Here is a 20,373-nt window from a genome sequence, read left to right on the forward strand (position 1 = left end):
TGGCATTAAATATTGACCTATTTAATGTTAGCTACGAGGATCTAATCCAGTTTGTATCATTTCATTTTGATATTTTATAATTTTTTGTTGTGTTTAAGTATTGTTCTATTAATGTATATATACGTTTTTTTATGTTTTATAAATTTAAAATTTGTTTTCGACTATCGTGGCGCATTGTGGTAACCTGGTAACCTTTAATCTAAAAAATAAATACTATGAACTGTTCCAAAATAGTATTGTATTTTATATAATATTTTATTATTAACGTTCTTTGGTTATATTGATAATTTAATTTTATTATTTTGATTAACCTGTGTAGATAAGGGAAGCTTTTAGATTTCCAAGTCTATGCGTTTGACGCATACCTATAAAGTTACTACCTAGATCGTAAAACAGCGCTTTATATTGTACTCGTACGTATTTTAATTATATGGCCCAAATAGTTGTTTTTTTCATTATAACCGGAATCCGCAATCGGACACACATCGCTCCGTTGTTTCTCACGGTTTTGATTTTTATAAACGCACCCCTTGATTCCAGGGGTGACCAACCGACCGGAATCGGGCTGTTGCATATTTTTTATCTCATTATATTATTCACACGCTCGCTTTTACGACTATTGCGTTTATCTGGTATTGGACGAATGATTGATTGAGTGATTGATCTTTAAGAAAGTCTCGCTGCATTCACGTCGAAATGATTTATTACAACAACATACGAGTCGTCCGACTGAGATAACATTTTTCATATATCATTATTTATGTTCTTGGCATTGGGTAGTAGCGAGAGAAAAAGAGAAATACGCGCAAGAAAAGGCGAATTGATGCAAATTTAATCGATAACGGACGTTAATTACACATGCATACATAATGTACAAAGCGACAATTTGAATAACGCCGCGTGTAAAACGATTCCACGTTAACAAACGTATGAATGGGATTGTTCCCATTGTTGCATAATCTCCGACGTTGTCCTGAGCCCACGGGGGGACATCATCTCAGCGTCCAGTTTTACTAGTATCTCCCATTGTGATGCATATATCGCAGTAACCGACCATTGCCATGCGATTGATACCGTTTTTGACCTAGGTTGCGGCCCATTGTGTCGGCAGCATCTCGGTAGCAGTGTATTCCCTTTCATTCCATTCTTTGGACGTAATCGGGCAGTAAACATCCCTTTTTTTAGCGTTATTCCATCATAAATAAAATCTCGTTTTGCAATTAAATCCGCCCCGCGGGTGTCCGTCTGAACGCTATACAGATAATACCAGTAGCCGAGCTGGTTATTTATCGCCACATTAATGTTCGATTCGCCTCGGATGCGAATGATGCTGTCTTGGTTCGGTTGTTGTTGTTTTTTTACAGACGCTTATAATCGCACCGTTGCCTTTGTGATTTAGTCTATCGAAAATGTCATTTGATTGATGAAATTTTTTTCTAAGCTCAATGCCGCTCTATAATTAGATCAATGAAGGGCTTTAAACCCTCGCTCGTCGTGAATTGTAACAATATAAGACTCCCCACGTTGCATGATTGTGGTAACCCTAATCAATTTCAGGTAAAAACCGAGCTATATGAATGTCATCGCGTCAACGAATACATTGTACGCTCTTCGGTTTAAGTTCATTGATGTTGGAAACAATATCCTAATCAGAGAATTGTTGAGTCCAAGAGTATTGAATTGATCTATCAATTCATATGTATATGGTTATCGAAAAATATGTGTTTATGTCACTACTGTTTCAGTGGTATCATATCCGAATATATTTTCACCGGTAGATATACAATGTATATTTCAATAGGCGCTACTGAAATTATACGTTGTTCAAACCCAAACCTTATCTAGTGAAAGTTGAAAAACTATAATTAGTTTTAGAGCTCACGTTGGATGAAGTTGGGTTTGAACAGCAAATGAACGTTTCGCAACTGTATCTTTTTTTCGGTGATTGAACCAGTTAAAATGTATCAAATAATTTATTTATATTTTCACTGATCAATATCATTGCATCGATGATCCGGTACACGTACATTTTGGCCTTAACATGCGATGTGTGTTTCGCTACCACTATTTTTTGAAGTGAAATTCGCTGGTGGCGTTCACAGCTGTCAGTTGAATACCACCACTTGCGTCGCTTTTTTACACGTTTCGCGCCAGTTTAGAGCAGCAAAAGCACCTGTCAAATTATATTTTTACAGAGATATATCTACCTGTGAATGAATATATATTCCAATATGATTTCACTGAAATGTTAGTGTAATATATTTTTACTAGTGATACACACATGCACGGATCTGTCCGAGGTAAATGTCTGGCGGACAAATCCGATCGTGTGTGGTGTGAAAAACCGCAGATGTGTCTGTCCGCTGTCCGTGCTCAAAACACGCTTTTATTGTAACATACACAATGATTGCTATTTTATGCTATACGTCTTGCTAAAAAAATGCTATTCCCGAGCATTTTTTTTAAATCCCGGAAACAGGGATTTTTAAGCATTTTTATTGAAAAATAAAAAAAAAACACATTAATTATTTCTTTATTTAAAACAATAGAAACGAAAATAATTTTTTTATCAATAAAAAATATATGTCACCGGTTTTTATACTGACTGCTTTGATTCCCAGATTCATATAAAAATATTTTTATTTCTGTAATTTCTACAGAGGATGTGGACAGGTAATAATGTTTGAAACTTGACATTGTTTTTATAAGATTTAAAACGGAATAATATCATCAATATATAAACATCACTGATATTATTAAACGTGAATCCCGGGAGTCGGATTATATTTTTTTTAATCCTAATTTTCCGGAAAATTGGCCATAGGTTAAATTTACTATGAAATTCAAAACAACTCGGTCTGTTTTTATAGGTTGGGTGACCAAAGCGACTGCATACATCTGAAGCAATATTTGTAGCCAAAAATTGCATTTGAATTTGATTCGAAAACACAGCACTATGTTTATTTACTATTGGGTGTTTATAGTGTTATTTACAAGTAGAACAAGGCCTGAGCGATAGCTCGCAATCATTTAATTGCACAACTGACAAATTGTTTTCTCAACGCCAATTATAAATTAATTAGATAGATTCAATATTGCAATATATTCAATCATCCTTGACAGCTTCCAAAACATCAACATAATAATGCATTTTTAACGATCGTTCGACGCAATTCATACAAATTCATACGTATTTACCACACTCGTTGATCGTGCCACATTTACTTTTTTTATCGCCGATCGAATGCATTAATCTTATTCTCGCTCGATATTTTAGCAGCGACCTTGCTAGTGTAATACCATAAGTTATTAGCAAAACGACGGACGCTTTAGGGATTATTTATAGTGATGGGAAGTATTTTTAACCTTATTTCCGATTCCGAAAACGATACTTTCGCTTAAAAAAGAGACAAGAACAAAATATAAGACATTTCTTAAAACGTGAAATGGAAAGTGGAATTCCAACAAAAGTGAATTTCTCACCCTAGCATATTTAGCAATTGAAAGTGAACGATTATTTAGTGTTGGTGGTAATATTTATTTGCTTAAAAGAAATTGATTGAAAGGCGAAGCTGGAGAGATGATAATGCTTTAATATTATAATTAAGAATTTTGGGACTGCAATATGAATTGCTAGGTAGTACCTTTTGAGGCATTAAAATGGGGCGTGGCTTTTTTTTTAAATAAACATGATGTCCTACTATATTTTATAAGCTTTAGTGTAAATTATTTTATTAAATGTTTTATTAATAAATATACTTTGTTCTTAAATAATAATAATAAACTACTTAATGCACGTATTTTTATTAATTTTGGATAGAAAAATATGTTTTGTCTTGTATATAATTAAAACTTATGTTTTTTAGTAATAGTAGTAAAAATAATAATTTTTACATTGTAGGAATCAGAATCGGAAGTTTAAAAAAGTATCGTAAATTTTTTTGAAAATAATATAGTGTCACGATTAAACGTTAACGCGACATAATATTAACATTTAAATATTTATTAAATAGTAAGTTAATATTTACTTATTTTATTCATTTATTATTTGAATACATATTTATTAATTATAATATTATAATTAATAAATATGTATTCAAATAATAAATGAATATGTATTTTATAATATCATATTTACAAGGTAGGTGTATTGTTTAATTTCGAAACAAGTGAAATTTTTTTAAGCGAATTTAGAATTTTATATTTAACCACTTCATCCTCGGGATTATTTTAAAAAAATGGTCAAATATAATCACCTTTTTTTATTGCGATTTATTATGTGATGTGTTATGAGAATGATGAAAAAAATCAGTTTAAAATTATTTATTCATAATTATTATTATTATTACACTTTTAAATTTTTTTTTTAAATTAATAAAAATTTTAAGTTGCCTCCTTTGCTGTTTCTTTTCATCCAAACTCTTAACATTACATAGAAATACATATGTATGTGTGTGTATGTTACGTAATTTTTGTTGTCAAATAAAAAAAAAATTACCTTATAATACAGTATGGCGATTTTTGAAACAATGTGTAACGCATAAAGCAACAATGCATTCTGGACAATGGTATTGCGCGTCTCTTCTAATTTTTTCCCCATTCGCGTCAAACAAAGTAAATTTTGGTTCTGATTTTTGTGGATTTTACACGAATATATTTTACCATCTGGTTATAATACGCAGTTCTGAATGAATAGATCTTCTGAGAAAATAATTGAAACTTATGGTTTCTGTTTTGTTACTCTAATTTATGTTGACATCCAGAAATAAAGCAAATATATTCGAATTGTCTTTGATAATTTCCGCAGTCCATGGAAGTGGGTGAAATGAAAGCAATCTGGTCGTGTAAAGTAAATACTAGCATCATAAAGTGTCAGTTTTTTTATTTGATTTATGAGGGGTAAATGTCTTCAATATGAATGCACATGTGAGAGAATGCATAGATAGAAACGTGTAAAAAAATACTAGCATCGTAAAGCAGGGGTAGCCAACCCAAATGATCTTGCTACCACTTTGGAAATGCATCATAACGGAAATGCGAGCCACATATAAAATTATATATCCCCATATTAGATTTTGATACACTGTAGACATTTTTTGGAGTGAAAAATAAAACGTAATGAGTTACTATTATTGTGTTTAGTATTATTCCTACATGTGAACATAGATAATATAATAATAATGATACTAAACGTTAATTGTAAAAAAATATATAATACAAAAAAATTAAATATAAAAAATATATAAATAAAAATGTTCAAAGCAAGCCGCGGGTTGGCGACCCCTGTCGTAAAGTGTCATTTTTTTATTTAATTTATGAGGATCAAATGTCTTCGATACAAACGCACATATGAGAGAATGCGTAGTAACGCAAGGTATTATGCAGAACGATTTTTTTTTTAATATAGAGTTCACACGCGCCCGTGCGTGTATGCGTCTAACGCCAAAAACATTTTGAACGCGCCCGTGCGTATAAAAGGGTGAAGTGGTTTTAATAAGTGTTCTATTTCACAAAACTTTATAATGGAAATAAATAAAATGCAATGATTGAAAATCGATAATATATCAATTAACAGAAGCATATAAAACATACTTAGATATAGTGAACTTCTTTGAAGAACTACCTTTTAGAACAAACATTTGTACTATAAGTAGCTAATAAAAACCTACAGATTTATATTCGTTACAATGAGTGACGCCCCCATTTCGTACTTGTGTTCTTCCTATTTTTCTTGAAATATTTGAAGAGTAGATAGGAATATCATGAATATACCATGGCTGTTTTATCTCACTGGTTATTTTCTTGCCATCTGGTTTTTACTTTGCTTCATTAGTCTCTACTGACAATTCATACTCTATACTCTGTAATGTAGTCAAAATCGTAGCTTATCAATATGATGGATCTCCTAGTTGTATATAATTATCCGAAGCCTTTGTCCAGTGCTTCTCGAATGTTTTTTTTACGTCACGTCAAAGTCCCTTCGCGACCAGTAGGCGGCGTTCGGTGGCGTCCAACCCCGCAGGGTACGTGCGTACATATCCTGTAAGAAGTTGAATGGTCACTAGCAAGGTGAACCACCTCGACACACACCGGTCACCGGTCGTCATCATCTCGCTCTCGGCCCCGGGATACGCGGGCCCAAACCCGATCCTTTGTCATGTTTTGTGTTGTCTTGGATGATATCACGCGCTCGCTCGTGCGTAGTGATTAGTTTCGAGAGAGGGAGCCAACGAACGCCGAAGAGGAACGGAAACCGAGCGAGGAGTGTAGTGACCCCTCTGCGTTCTGTTTATGTTGTTACATCCACTACACCACCAAACTACCTGACTAATCACGATCATCGAGTAGATGAGAAGATTGTATATGTATACGGTTCGTGCGTGAGGCGTTCGCAATGCGTGAATCTGATCGTTTTATTTTTTTATCGAAGCTGGTAGTTACCAATTTGCGGTCCTCGAACTTTGTCTTGTGGAATAGCACAAGCGAAGATGACGATACACATATTCATGTTCTAACCTGCCCCAAAAACAAATAAGTTAGTTGCTTTTTTTATCGCTGGCACCCACTCATATCAACGCTCATCATCGTTGTGTTAGAAATAAGGGTGCGTGCACGTATATACAATTTTCCGCGAATTTGTTTACACCGATAGGAGAACTTTACCAATGCTAAATTAGGGCTGTTTTAAGGGTAGGGTGACCATTCGTTGGAAATTGAATTAAAAATTATAATTTTTATTATAAATTAATAAAGTGATTTCAAAACTGCTATCATGTTTTTTGAGTTAAATATGCATATAAATAAACAAAATAAGTAAGAAAGTGATATTTTACATTTTCCTCAACAAATTGAACGTGTAATTTCACATGGTCACCCTATTATATTTCTCACTAATACTGTGTCAATGAGCGTTCACATCTTGGATGGACTGTAAATACCCTTCAAGAATCGATAAGATACCCGAAACATAAATATTTATCGGGTAAGTGGATGTATAGATCGTGTTTGGAGTGGTTTTTTTATGGGTGCATTATGGGGGGTAAATGTTTGTCAAGTATATCAAGTGATTGATTGAATGATAAAGCGCGTTTTTTTAATTTTATCTAATGCTTCAGAAGATAAACTCGCGTTGTTTTTGGGCATGTATTTAAATTTATATACAATCGCTCTCAATGTTTGACTCAAAAAAATAACATTTTTCTTCTGAGGTATGGATCGTAGGGTCTCGATAGGTCAAGGCGAATTTAATAATTGGTCTTCTTGTTACTAGTGTACAATTTTATACGTTGAATAACAAACAAACATACAACTCGTGGAAGTTGTGGGACGTAAATATTTTTAGCGATTATAGTAGTGCTGATAGAGTAGTATGTTGTGTGTGGACACGATGTGTTATGGAAATGAGGTCAGCTGTCAAATTTACGGTTTTTTGTTGGTGTTGTTTTTCGCACACCGCACCTTTCTAATGGCTCGGTCGAAGAAACACATCTGCTCGGAAACCGTATCCTCGATCGATGTCATCTGGTGTCCGTCTTCACGCCGAAGCGAATATTCACCAGACGAATAGTTTTCTGCACTGACCATGTGTCGTGCCTGTTGGGAAACAATAGAAGCCCTTTCAATGACTTTGTCGTATTGAGTTTCGTCCGGATATACCACAAAGAAGCTCGCCGAATATGGTGCAGTTTGATTGTACTGCGCTAAATATATATTTATTTTGATACGGATAATTCTACTCTTGATTAGATTTGAACGCACTAGTGTCATCGCTCATTATTACAAAGCATTATATGACATAAGTGTGTCTGCAGTCAAAAAAGATTTTTTGAAAAACACCGAATGTAACAATTTAGACTCTATCATCGCGTTATCGCCTCATTGCGCAATCGCATTGACTGAAAATCAGTCATTCAACAAATCGACTGTTTTGATTTGTCGCACGTATCCATGTTGAACATCTATACAATCGGTTCCATTGTCATAGCGTAACTGCACTCTTGGGTGCTATTTGTGTGAACCCCCTTTTACTGTTTGATATGTTTGCGTCGAACTTAAGTCACGCTTGTCCAGCAAGAGCCACCTGAGCAAACTATGTTATGTCTTCGCGCGCTTTATATTTATTTTTACATACATATTGTCCGAAGCGCATTGCCTTCCAGTATCATAGCAATGTTATTTCGACCTTCTGAAAAAAAACAACGTAATTTGTTCAGCCGAAACTGAGCCACCGTCATTCATCCGTTTGTGAACTGATTGAACGCAAACTGTGGTTTGATTCAAACTGCGTGACGCGGTCTAATGTCCTGTTCGACCAGCTGTATTCACTTCAATGTTTTCAACATTGAACCATCTGCCTAAGTCGAATCTTAGATAATTTCGGACAGGTTGCCTCGAACTCGAAACGGCTAATTATCTTCTGTTATGTGTTTTTTAAAAAGCATCTGCCGTCTTTAAGAATGTTATAATTGCTCATCAAATGTATTGGTATTTTCGAATTTAATTCAGGGACGTCATTTCAGCTTCTTCCAGGGTAGGGCAAAAGTTAGTCAGTCAAAAAACAATTATCCCTTCTCAGAAGTCAAAAATCTACGTCAAAAGCAATAAAATCGTGTCGTCGCAGAAGTAACGCACTGAGACTTTTCATAACAATATTACGACTTATAACATATGAGAATTGAATGAAGCATCTAAATCGAATTTTGACCAATAGGAGAGCGCAAAAAACATTCATTTTTGCCTTCTGAGAAGTGATGATTGTTTATACGCTCTCCTATTGACCAAAATTCGCTTTGAATACATTTAACCAATACTTTCATATCAGAAGTCCGTAGTTGTTAGTTATCATATTTTTAAAACATAATGTTATATTGAAGTGCAGACTAACTATGGAGCAATATGCGAGATGCGATGTCTATTTGTACTTCTTGAAAGATGAGTTTGTAGTTTGGAATATGATTAGTTTTAAAACTTTCATTAAGTTAAGTTGGGTTTGGATAATTTGTGTAGGTTATTTTTGTGTTTAAGCAGCAAATGTACGTTTCGCATCTTTCAAATTGAGTTTTATATATATTTTAGAGCAGCATATAATTTCACTAGCGCTCACAAGTAAAATTATATTTTCGTTAATTTATATATACAATGGTATTAGAACTTTCATTTGGTTGGGTTTGGGTTTAAACAGAAAATGGACGTTTCACATCTGTCAAATATAGTGTTTTACGTGTACATTTTATAGCATATAATTTCACAAGCGCTTATCAGTTAAATTAAATCTACTGGTGAAAATGTATTTGCATTTCACTAATGAAAATATAACCACCGATAAATACACATTCTCTGTAACATTTTTACCGGGGTTACGAAACGTTATTTTTCTCATCTCGGGTTTTGTTCCGATTCAATTAAAAAAATATCTAGGGAGGGGCAAATGTTGGCCAGTCTGTGGTATTTTTTTTTTAATATTTCTGTTTCATTAAAATTCATAGTATTTTCATTAAATGATATTTATTTAAAATTCTAGTCTGATTTGAATGTTTATTACGAATACCGCGTATGATTTTTTCGCTCTGTCGCGAGCCTTGGTGTTTAGAAGCGTTATTCGTGGTCACGTCGCGTCGTACGAGCTTGTAATCGCGCGTATCTGCGGTAGTAAAACTCACTTACGCGAATGGAAAGGTCACGTGCACACGTTTGCAAATTTACAACCACATTCTCGTGCTCTCTCTCGCTCTTTTCTTTTCAATGATCGATCAACATGGGCCACTTTTGATTCTTGCACGCATATCTAAATTTCATAGTAACATGTTTTTAATTCAGAATCAGTAATAAAATAGATCGTTGTATTTATATACACATAAATATATAAAGTATAAAAATTATGCCGTTGAGTAACCGAGGCGCGCTCTAGACGAAGTGACGCTTCGTGGTTGCGGCGATAGGTGCTTCAATCTATAAGGTCCCTCTTCTGTTTAGGCTTAACAGGGCAAGGGCAAAGCCCCGGTGCTGGGTCTACGTTCTTTTTCGGCGACAACTTAACTGTCCTAAAATGCCAAGAGCTCTGTTACTTACGCTACGAAAAAATGAAGGTAAATAGTAATTTATGGAAAAGTCTTAAAAATGGCTAAAAATAATATGCTTCTTTTCAACGTCGCCAGAGTGGTCACACTAACCACTTGCGCCTTTGTAATATATGAAACATTATTTTTAATAACAAATGATAATTGATGTAGAACTTGACTAAAACTATTTTTATTTCTAAATGGCTAAAACGTAGTTAGTTAGGGGCGTCCTTCTGTTTCGCACCTTTATAATATGATACTTCTCGACCAAATTTCACGCGTTAGATGATAGGCTGACATGAAAAATGCCGAAAAGATACGAAAGACCTTGTGTGTAAAAACGTTAGTTTGCTAATAAAGCAAAACTTAATTCAGTATTGTTTTGTTGAACAACCTTCGATTTTTAACAGCTGCAAATAGTAGCAAAATGCACCGGAAGTGGCATCCGGAGGCTTCTTTTGGGTTATAATTAACACATATATTTTATTTTTAATTATAAAAATTGCTGCTACTAGGGTCCTGTGCTACGAAATATACCATGGTACGAAAACGGTTAAATTACCACTCCTATTCGTAGCTCGAATCCATTATCTGGCATTTGGCTTGAGGAATCAGGGTTCTCAGAACCGAAACTCCGTTTAATTGATTGATCGAAATTTTCAAGTCTCCTTTGTCACATTTTCGCCACAAAATCAAAAGATCAGCGATATTCAACCGTATATGTTTCTAATTTCGCAAATAGGTCGGACAATATTTATATAATCATAGCAAATCTTAATCGACGCGATTACTAAAATATCAATATTCGTCTAGGCAAATATAGATATTCTTCAATTGCCCGAATAATTGATATTTATAATAAAATTTCGTCTATAGTTTTTTAAAGAAAATTATAAATCTCAACTATGCATCTATTAATTTTTACCCTTTTCTTTCTTTTCAGATTATCTGAAGGCGAAAAAGAGAGCAACGTCTGGAGACAACCCTCCGGCTTCCAAAACTTCCAAGATAGCACGCATCATGGCTGAAAACCCACCCGTTCAGCCAGTGGGCTCAACAGCATCGACCATTAAAAACGTAGATAGCACCGCCGCCGTCTAACTCCTGAAATATTACGTCACACGTCTGAAAGAACTAAATTTTTGATTATTTTGCAAAAAAATATAATAACCAACTAATGGTTTAACTTGCTAAACAAAAGCTTGTTATATATATATATATGCTGTATTTCTGGTTTATATCAATCTTCAGATCGAAAATTCGATGGTAGAGAAATTTTTTGACATTATCGCCACAACGATATGTTAAAAGATTTTTTATATTTATGAGTATATCGATTATTTATGCTTATTATAATAATAATATATATATATATATATATATATAATGTGTGAATCTAATATTTCTATAGTATTACTAATTTTACAACATTATCGAGTGCTCGTTTAAAACAAAAAAATGTCTGAATAACATTGCAGTTTATATGTATGCAGATTTATATAGTATATGTATTTTTTAATTTTCATCATATTGTGCAATTTTTGTTAAGTATACATATATGGAATTTCATCTAGACTCCAATTACATTGGATTTAATGCATATTTTAAATGATAAAACCAAATTTTTATATAATATATGGCGCTTGGCCGACTGAGTTGAAAGTGCCTAATTATTGTTGCCTCTATATCTATATATATATATATAGTATTCTATACATATGTATGTAATATATAAAGGATTAATTAGGATATTTGAGTGCATTATTTGAATGTGTAATTTTGGGTCTTCGCCCATAGTGTTGTAAAATGCTTATTTTTTTTCTTTTATTTTTTTTAATTTTAATTCAAATCTTAGTTACGGAAAGAGTATTATTAAGTTAATATATATATAAATATATATATACATACTCTTTCGCATACAAAATGAAATGTACAAATTTAATTAAAACATAATATATTTTTAATAAATTAAATTTCAATGATCTCGGAAACGTAAGTTCGGACTTCTGTTCGGTTCCGAGTGCACTAAGGACAATTACCAATAATTTTCACCGAAGATTACCGATAAAGTCTGACTTACGTTTTAATTTTTAAGTTTATTATTATGTTTTTTTTTTCGTTTTTTTAAAATTGAAAACTGTACATGTAAAAAGAACCATTTTTTTAATACCACCACGTCTTTAATAAAACAGTACACATTCAAATAAATTGCAGTTAAACAACTTGTTTACCGATTACATCAAATGTAATCAGTATTTTTTAAGATAGGTAATTGAGCTCGTGGGACGTTGTTTTGTTACGAGCTCAATATTAGTGTAGTTACGAGAATATATTGATTATAAGCCCGCGCAAAGTTTGTATATCTTGACTATTGTATCGCTGGTCGTTTCACATTTTTCATTAATTTGTTCATAGGCGTATTATTGCAAATAACGCACGTATCATGTACATATCGGGATATGTAATTTTAATTAAACTTGCATACTTTATTTCAACTAATGTATATAAAATTATATATGTATTGTGCAGCAAGGTTTGAACCAAACTCATAATAGTCGAATTTTCCTTATAAAATATATAAAGCAAATATAAATACATATGTCAATATACATGTGTACAAATATTTCCTTTATATTTTTATACTTGCACCAATGTAAAGCTTCACACGTATTGAGAGATAATAATTGTCTTTCAATATTGGTAAAGCTTTTTATGTATTATTCACGTATTTAATAAGTTTGTTTTTTGTTAACAAATATTGAAAATTATTTTATTATATTTAAATGTATTCTTCATTGATGGGATGCTTTAATATTATTAGAAGATCAAATCAGTATATATCGTGTATATCAATAGATTCGTTCGTTCTTATCTCTTGCTTTTTCAAGTGTTCTAAGGTTTTATAATTAAAAAATATATATAATAAAACTTATCAAGGTAGACACGATTAAATGTCAATTAAAACATTATCTACGTTTTTATTACCTTTTTAGTCCACCTCGATGACTTTTATTATTATGATTTAATTTTGTGATGGACGACGTACACAAAACACACAGATGCTGCATCTTAAATATAACTTTGTTATATAATATAATGAATTACAGATATAAAATTATTTTTACTTTTTTCACCTGTGATTTCATAAATTATGATCTCATCGTATAATTAATTTATATAAAAATAACATATTTAACAACTAAAAATATTAAGACTACTTAATTTAAAAAAAAATAATGATTATTATTGCAAAAAAATTTGAAAATAAAGGAAAATTTACCCCTCTCAAAGTAGTTATATATACACAAAATTTAGTATATTTTAATGTAATGTATCTTTTGACTTATGATAATTGTATTGTGTACGTTTCATTGGAAGTTTTCGTTCTGTATCTTATTTTACAAACATTGGGGTAGAAAAATAATGAAAGTAAAAAAATATTGTGCTTTTTTAATAATTTTTGACTTTGTGCTTCGGCGTGCAGTTGTATATTATTGCAATAGTACAACATTTCTTAAACTTTTGACAACTATATTATAAATTATATAAATGTATATTTTTAGACATATTATTACATTTTATTTACATAGTTTTTAATAAATGATGCTTTTGTTAATAAAAATCAGAGTAAAAAATTATTGTTTCATTTCTTTAGCTTCACTATCCTTATTCCTGTTTATTTCCTAAGCTTGTACTCAAATTTTATAAGAATTATCCCAAAAAAAGGTATGTATTAATAATTAAAATTAATGTATAACTGAAAAATATTTACTCTTGGTTTGATATTGTTTTATTGCTTCGACAAGACTCCATATAGATTCATCAGATTATTATTTGTTCAATCCTTAAAAACCATCTTACGGGAAGAATCTTATTTGCTGTATTTTTTACACTTTTCGCGTTGGTTATGCGTTTCTCATTAAAATAGCTACTTCTAATGAATTATTATGTTCTTATTGAAATTGAGCAAATGATTAAACCTAATAATTGAACTTGTTACAAAATGACTGCTATAGTTTTAAAATTAATTGAAGTTTGTTATAAAAAATGGAAAAGAAAGTTGTTCTGATTTATTCAGAACATTTCGAGCAAAATTTTTGATATGGCCAATATTCTTGGACCAAACTGAGGGCGCTCGTGAACGCTCGTACTTTTCCATTGGCAACCCTAAAATCCGGATATCGGAATAAGTATTTGTTGCCAAACATGTAAAAAAAATATAATATCAATCACCAAAGTATTTAAAATAAAAATATAATTTAATCATCAACCCCAGTTTTGTTTTTTTCAGTTCAGGTGCGATCGATCATTGATCTGGACATGATTCGATTCAGATGATTAACTATTTGAATCAAATCCTTTATGGGAGCCGAGTTTAGATTTGTTATGGCCAAAACTGATCGGCGCTGGAGAAGCATTGCGTGACGGTTTTCTCTCTCTCTCCACTGGCAACCTTCCTGGCGTGCGGACGCATCTTCTCGCGTCCGCCCTTTTTACAATGTAAACAACTGTAACCGTCAATAAATATACTACTGCAGCGGCTCAATCTGTGTCTAATTGCCACCCGTCACCATCACGGTCCCTAAACCTTTTCCAAGGAAAACATTCGAAGATTTTCCTTACATAAATGCACAAACAATTCGTTTTATGGAACATGGTTTGGCGACAGGATAGTGAAACAGCTTGAACCGCTGTATTAGTATTTTTTTTATGGAATATTGAAGAAGTTTACATAGTGTTTACAAAAATAACGGGGCGCGGTCCCACAACGACATGCGAACGCGCCAGGAACTATCAGTCGAGAGAATCACATCAGTCACGCCAGCGTTACCAGAGTGCCGCCAAGTTTTGGCTATAACTCTATGGCCCAAAACAATGGTATTTATTTAATTAATCATACCTCTTAAATTCCCTATTAAATAGCACCCTTTAGTTATTTGAACCGAATTTATTGCAAACTTCAAATGTAGTGTTTAACTACTCAAGGAGAGAAGTTAAAATATCACCATTATAATTTTTTTCAATTTAAATTTGCAAGTGTAAAACTATTTAAAAATTATAGTTGTATGTCGTAAAAAAGTTATATATGACCTTTCATTATTGTTTTACAATATTCTGGTATTTAAGCTGACGTATCAATGAATTTTATTATTTGAGACAATTATAAAAAACATTCGCAAAAATACATAATATTTAATAAGTGTGTGTTTATGAAAAACTACATTTTTAATGAATTAATATCATAACTAGAAGGGCAATATATATTTTTTTAAATAGTAGTTTTTATGAAGCAAAATGCTGCATCCAAATCGTATTTAAACTGTCAATATTACTTCATTAATTAAAATTGCTTAGACAGCTTTCATAAATGATGTAACAGGTTTTAAACAAGACTCCTTTTGTTTTTACACCGTCACAATTTCGCTGACCCCTCCCCCCTAAACATGTAACATAATTATATATTTTTAATTTAATAAACAATATTTTCCGCGTTAATTTTGTGTATACAATGCATCGAAGTAAAATTATGGCATGGCGTAGTCCAGTAAATCAACGCTTAAAAGTTAGATTAGGGTTATGTTCGATATTACCCCATTATATTCCTAATTATAAAGATCAATATGCTGATTAATACATTAGTGCATTGAGTTACGAGTTTAATTCGTTCCGTAACGGAGCTTGAAACTCAAATTACGTGTACATCAGATCAATTTTCCCCTTTGAAATGAATTAAATGCCAATAATCCATTGCAAATAGGGAAAATTAACATTGATTAATGGCAATTGAAATGGTAAATATACACTTTCTAAATTAATGATAAAGTTTATTTTAAGTCATGCAACATGTTTTTTTGCTCGTATGTTAAAGTTTAAAAAAAATTGCTTGGATTTTGAAAAACTCGTAAATCAAGGTTTCACTGTGTTATTAAAAATTGAATTACTTAATTATGTATTTTTTTTATCCTGGCGCAATATCAATTTTAATTTGCAGTTTGCACTTCATGGCCGATATTTTTGTTGTTGTTTTCTATATATACGTCAACACTTATATGCCTATGCCACATAAGTAATATGACAGATTAAATTATGTATTTTTTTTTAGGTAAAACGAAATAAAACAATTAATGCAGATGAATTCGTATAAATATTTATTTATGACATTCCATAGTTATAATATTACATTAACATTTTTTTTACTTTAACCACATTCGACTTTGCAATTTTCATTTGTGTCTCTAATTAAGTGAGCGTTATCAATCAACGCACAGAAACATTCAATTTTTATCTAAAAAAATATAACATCTAGGCCAAATATGTGTGTGTATATATATAAATATTAATTCAATGTATTTAAAACGTCGAGTGGATAATTTTGTATGAGATAGATATTACATTTTTAAATATTTACACGCGAAAAAGATATTGAAATAATCCAACGAACGAGCGAAAAATATAGATTTATATACAGAATCTTTTTGTTCGATTTTGATTTATTTGGCGTAGATAGCGCAAAATTTAATATTAAACATTGAAAATAAATTTTTATATATAAAATAAACGTTATACATTAGATTAAAGCTGTATATGCATTTTTAACGATCGTCACAAAGAAGTAAATTCTAAAAAACTACATAGCTCTTTTCAACATTTTAAAATAGATCGCTTTTCAAAACGCGACCGAAGAACTTCTCAGTTAAACATTTATATGTGAGAAACATTTAGACACATAGACACATATAATTTTATTTACATTTACATCGTTTTAATCAATTTTGTTCGATTGTTTTTGTGTAAATTGTAATCGCTTTAACTATGAACTGCCAAATAATAGTATTTAAGTTTGAGAATGTGTTTTAGAATACATTTTGTTAAACGTTATACAGTAAATTGTTCTGATTAATACACAAGAATCTCAAATCGCTTAAATTTATACTCTGCAATAAAACTTTGTGAGTTATATATATATATATTTTTTAGAAAAGTCATTCATATTATTATGTATTATAATAATCAATGTACAAAAGTAGACATAAGAGCATTGTATGAAAAATTATTAATAATACATATCACAATATTACAATTCTACTGTACTATTTTTTTTATTATATATTATAATAATGGTTTTGTTGCTGCTATAAGAAAAACAAAGTAAACACCATAATGCATTTTTACCGATGTTGAAAATTTCGCCCAAGGTAAGTATTGTCATACACGAAGGCATTTTTAATAATAAAAATAAATTGCACTGATTTCTATTATCTGAGGGTAGTCAAATTGTAAGCATAATTTTTTTACTAATTACACTGTACAACAAGATTTTTGCCACAAAGATGAGATAACGCAATTCTAATGTAAAATTATTTTTCTCTCAAAAAGTTCTGTTTCTAGATATATTCGATTTTTTGTTGTGTTGAAAAACCATCTTTAACTGGATATTTATTATTGATTACGTTATAGTTATGCTTCAGAGCTCATATTTCATTAATTTAATATTGAGTAGCATTAGTTAAATACTAAAAAAATGTTTTGTCTAATAAATCTCTATTTGTTTTTATAAAGTCCAATTTTTTAATATCTAAAATTTTATTTTTTCGAATTTTTAACTCTATGGCAAAATAATAAAATATATAATTATGATTTAAAAGTACTTTTTATATAAATATAAAGAAACAAATGAGCTGTCTGTAGATAGAAAATTGTAGTATAACCTTTCAGTACTGATCAAATAAAAGTTGTAGTTATGAGAATAGATTAAACGTGAAATACTTTTACTGGATGTTACAAAAAACATAGAAAATTATGAGTACAGTAAGTAAAGGTTCTCTAAAATTTTGTTTTACAATAATATTTTGTACAAATTTCCATACAGTGCTTTTTTCAGAAATATGTTTTACTGATAAAATAGACTAAAGAACATAAACGTACTATCGAAAAAGTAATCAGAACACTAGACTCTATATACATATTATATTAAAAATTCATAATCATAAATAAAATGTGAACTCAAAATAGACCATTTGGGGGAAAAAAATTATATTAGAACTGAGAATTTTCTATTTGTAACAGAAAAGAGTGCAAAATTGTTGTACAGCGTTAAATTTGGCATAGATTCAACATCGGTCATACAAAAATCAAATCTGCAATGATCAAAGAATCATGTAAAAATAATTGGTTATTTGAAACGTTAACAATTAATAAAATAGGATACACAAACACTACTCGACTACACTACATTTATTATCATTGGACTCCATCACTTAATTATGAGGATATACATACACAAATATTTTCATACGTATTTGTATATGCAAAATGTAATCTTATAGTTAAATATAATAAATTATTTATTCAGTGATACATTTAGGCACATCGATTGTAAGTTAATGAATTTTTTAAATATTTTTATATAATATATTATAAAGTGTGATACAAATCTAGACAATTTTTTAGAAAAATCACTCGAAACTAATACTACAAGTAACACGGACTCGGATAAACCCGAAGAGTGTAGCCTATGCGAACTCGACACGTTTCAATCGACTATTTGATAATGCGGCAAGTCAGACTTTTTGATTTGATTTGAATGTGTTCGTCGAACAAAGCCTACGGATCTGTAACCATTATTTTAACTAAAACATATCAAAATGGCCCCGGCTAGGATCCATGAGCAACTCTAAGGATGTACCTAATATGACGAGTCCTATGTTCCCTATCGATTCACTTAGCATTAAAGACTCAGCTAATTTACTACCACATTAAAAGTTTTGTTTATTTTAGAAACATTCAGTACATTCTTTTTTTTAACAATTATAAAAATATCATTTTGAAAGACACCGAATACATACTTACGATTACTAAGAGTGACATCAAGATCCAAAACATCATCAAGATGCCACCGTTAATCAATTTTAAAACACTATTGTCGTGATAATTGTTTTAATTCCGCATCAAGCTGTTTAATATGTAATTTGCAATTAAGGTGGCATCCTCGATTTCATAAACACCTACGTAAAACATCGAGATTAATATGACACTAAATGTTCTGATTATGTTAGAAAGATTTCAAAACTAATCGTGTATTATGTACGTTAAATGCGTTATTAGTATCGTTAAGCTATAAAACACCTAAAACTCTATTAAACGATGTGAAAAAAGAGCATAAACACATTTGTGTTAGTCGAAAAAACATACATACATATAATGATCGTCCTTTGCTTCTCGACTGATAAATATATGTATATATTTTTAATTACATAATAGTTAATACAAACTGTAAGAAAAGTACAAATAGTGAAAAATGAGATTTAACGGTTTGCCACAAGAAAAACTAATCACTATCATATCGTATCATATAATATATAATTTAGGTACTCGTGGAAGTAATCTTAAGACAGCGATATTTAAGCTCATAGTATGTGTGTTTTTTTAATCCTCAAATACGTATTATATGTATATATTATAAATATAAATGTGTACGCGTGTATGTATACATATAAAAATACATACATAGACGTATAACTATAGTAGAAATATCTAAGAGGTGATACACCGATACACATACAGGTTAACTGCTACTTAGCCACAGCCAATCTAATTAATTTGGCCTTCACCTACAAAAATCACATTATTTTAATCATTTATATAAATTCATATATTGTATATAAAATATTTTGGTTCAAGGACGTTAAATTGTCATAGAAAGCTTTGATAAACGTACATTTAATGATCTGCGATGAGCGCATCCGATTTTTATATATCGAAACATCAATACGTACGATGAAATGCCTAAACAGATATTGACTATAAAAAACACCAACGATGATCCATCGGATGCGCTTCGATTTACTTAAAATGTAAACGTGACGTACGATTAAAACATCTCTTAAGACATTATGAGTTTGATATATAATATAACAGTCCCCTGTATATGAAAGCTAAACGTTAATTTGTAAAAAATATAAACCGTATAGTTTATCTCATTTGTCTTTTCATCTTAATGTATACGTATATTTGATAATTTAAAATATTTTTAAAACACGTAGAGTGTATACGCGAGCTATATATACATATATGTAGTTTGAATTGTTGTGTTAAACTTTCGTGTACTTTTAAAAAAAATTACACATTACACCTACGATATATATAAATATGTATACAATTTATATATATCATCTAAATATCTGAAAATGTCAACAGCCATATTTGTTTTTTTGGATTAAAATTTACGAAACACGTGCACAAATGACTAAATGGCATAGCGATCGAAAATCAGTCTAAAAGCGTGCGCACACCGAATACAGATGCAACTTTATAT

The 20,373-nt window shown here is 30.9% G+C and overlaps 1 protein-coding gene across 1 annotated transcript in view; it reads left to right on the forward strand.

Annotated features, from left to right (window-relative positions):
* dap (cyclin-dependent kinase inhibitor dacapo) overlaps nucleotides 1–11,308 on the forward strand; it is a 38,836-nt gene extending 27,528 nt beyond the window's left edge. Inside the window, exon 3 of the mRNA XM_088182820.1 lies at nucleotides 11,002–11,308. Coding sequence (XP_088038946.1) covers nucleotides 11,002–11,159 — 158 coding nt within the window. The 3' untranslated portion in view covers nucleotides 11,160–11,308. The remainder of the gene's footprint in view (nucleotides 1–11,001) is intronic.
* The last annotated feature ends 9,065 nt before the right edge of the window (nucleotides 11,309–20,373 follow it).

Source organism: Plectrocnemia conspersa, unplaced genomic scaffold (assembly GCF_051122295.1).
Source record: "Plectrocnemia conspersa isolate PC_06_02 unplaced genomic scaffold, ASM5112229v1 ptg000003l, whole genome shotgun sequence".
NCBI lineage: Eukaryota > Metazoa > Arthropoda > Insecta > Trichoptera > Polycentropodidae > Plectrocnemia > Plectrocnemia conspersa.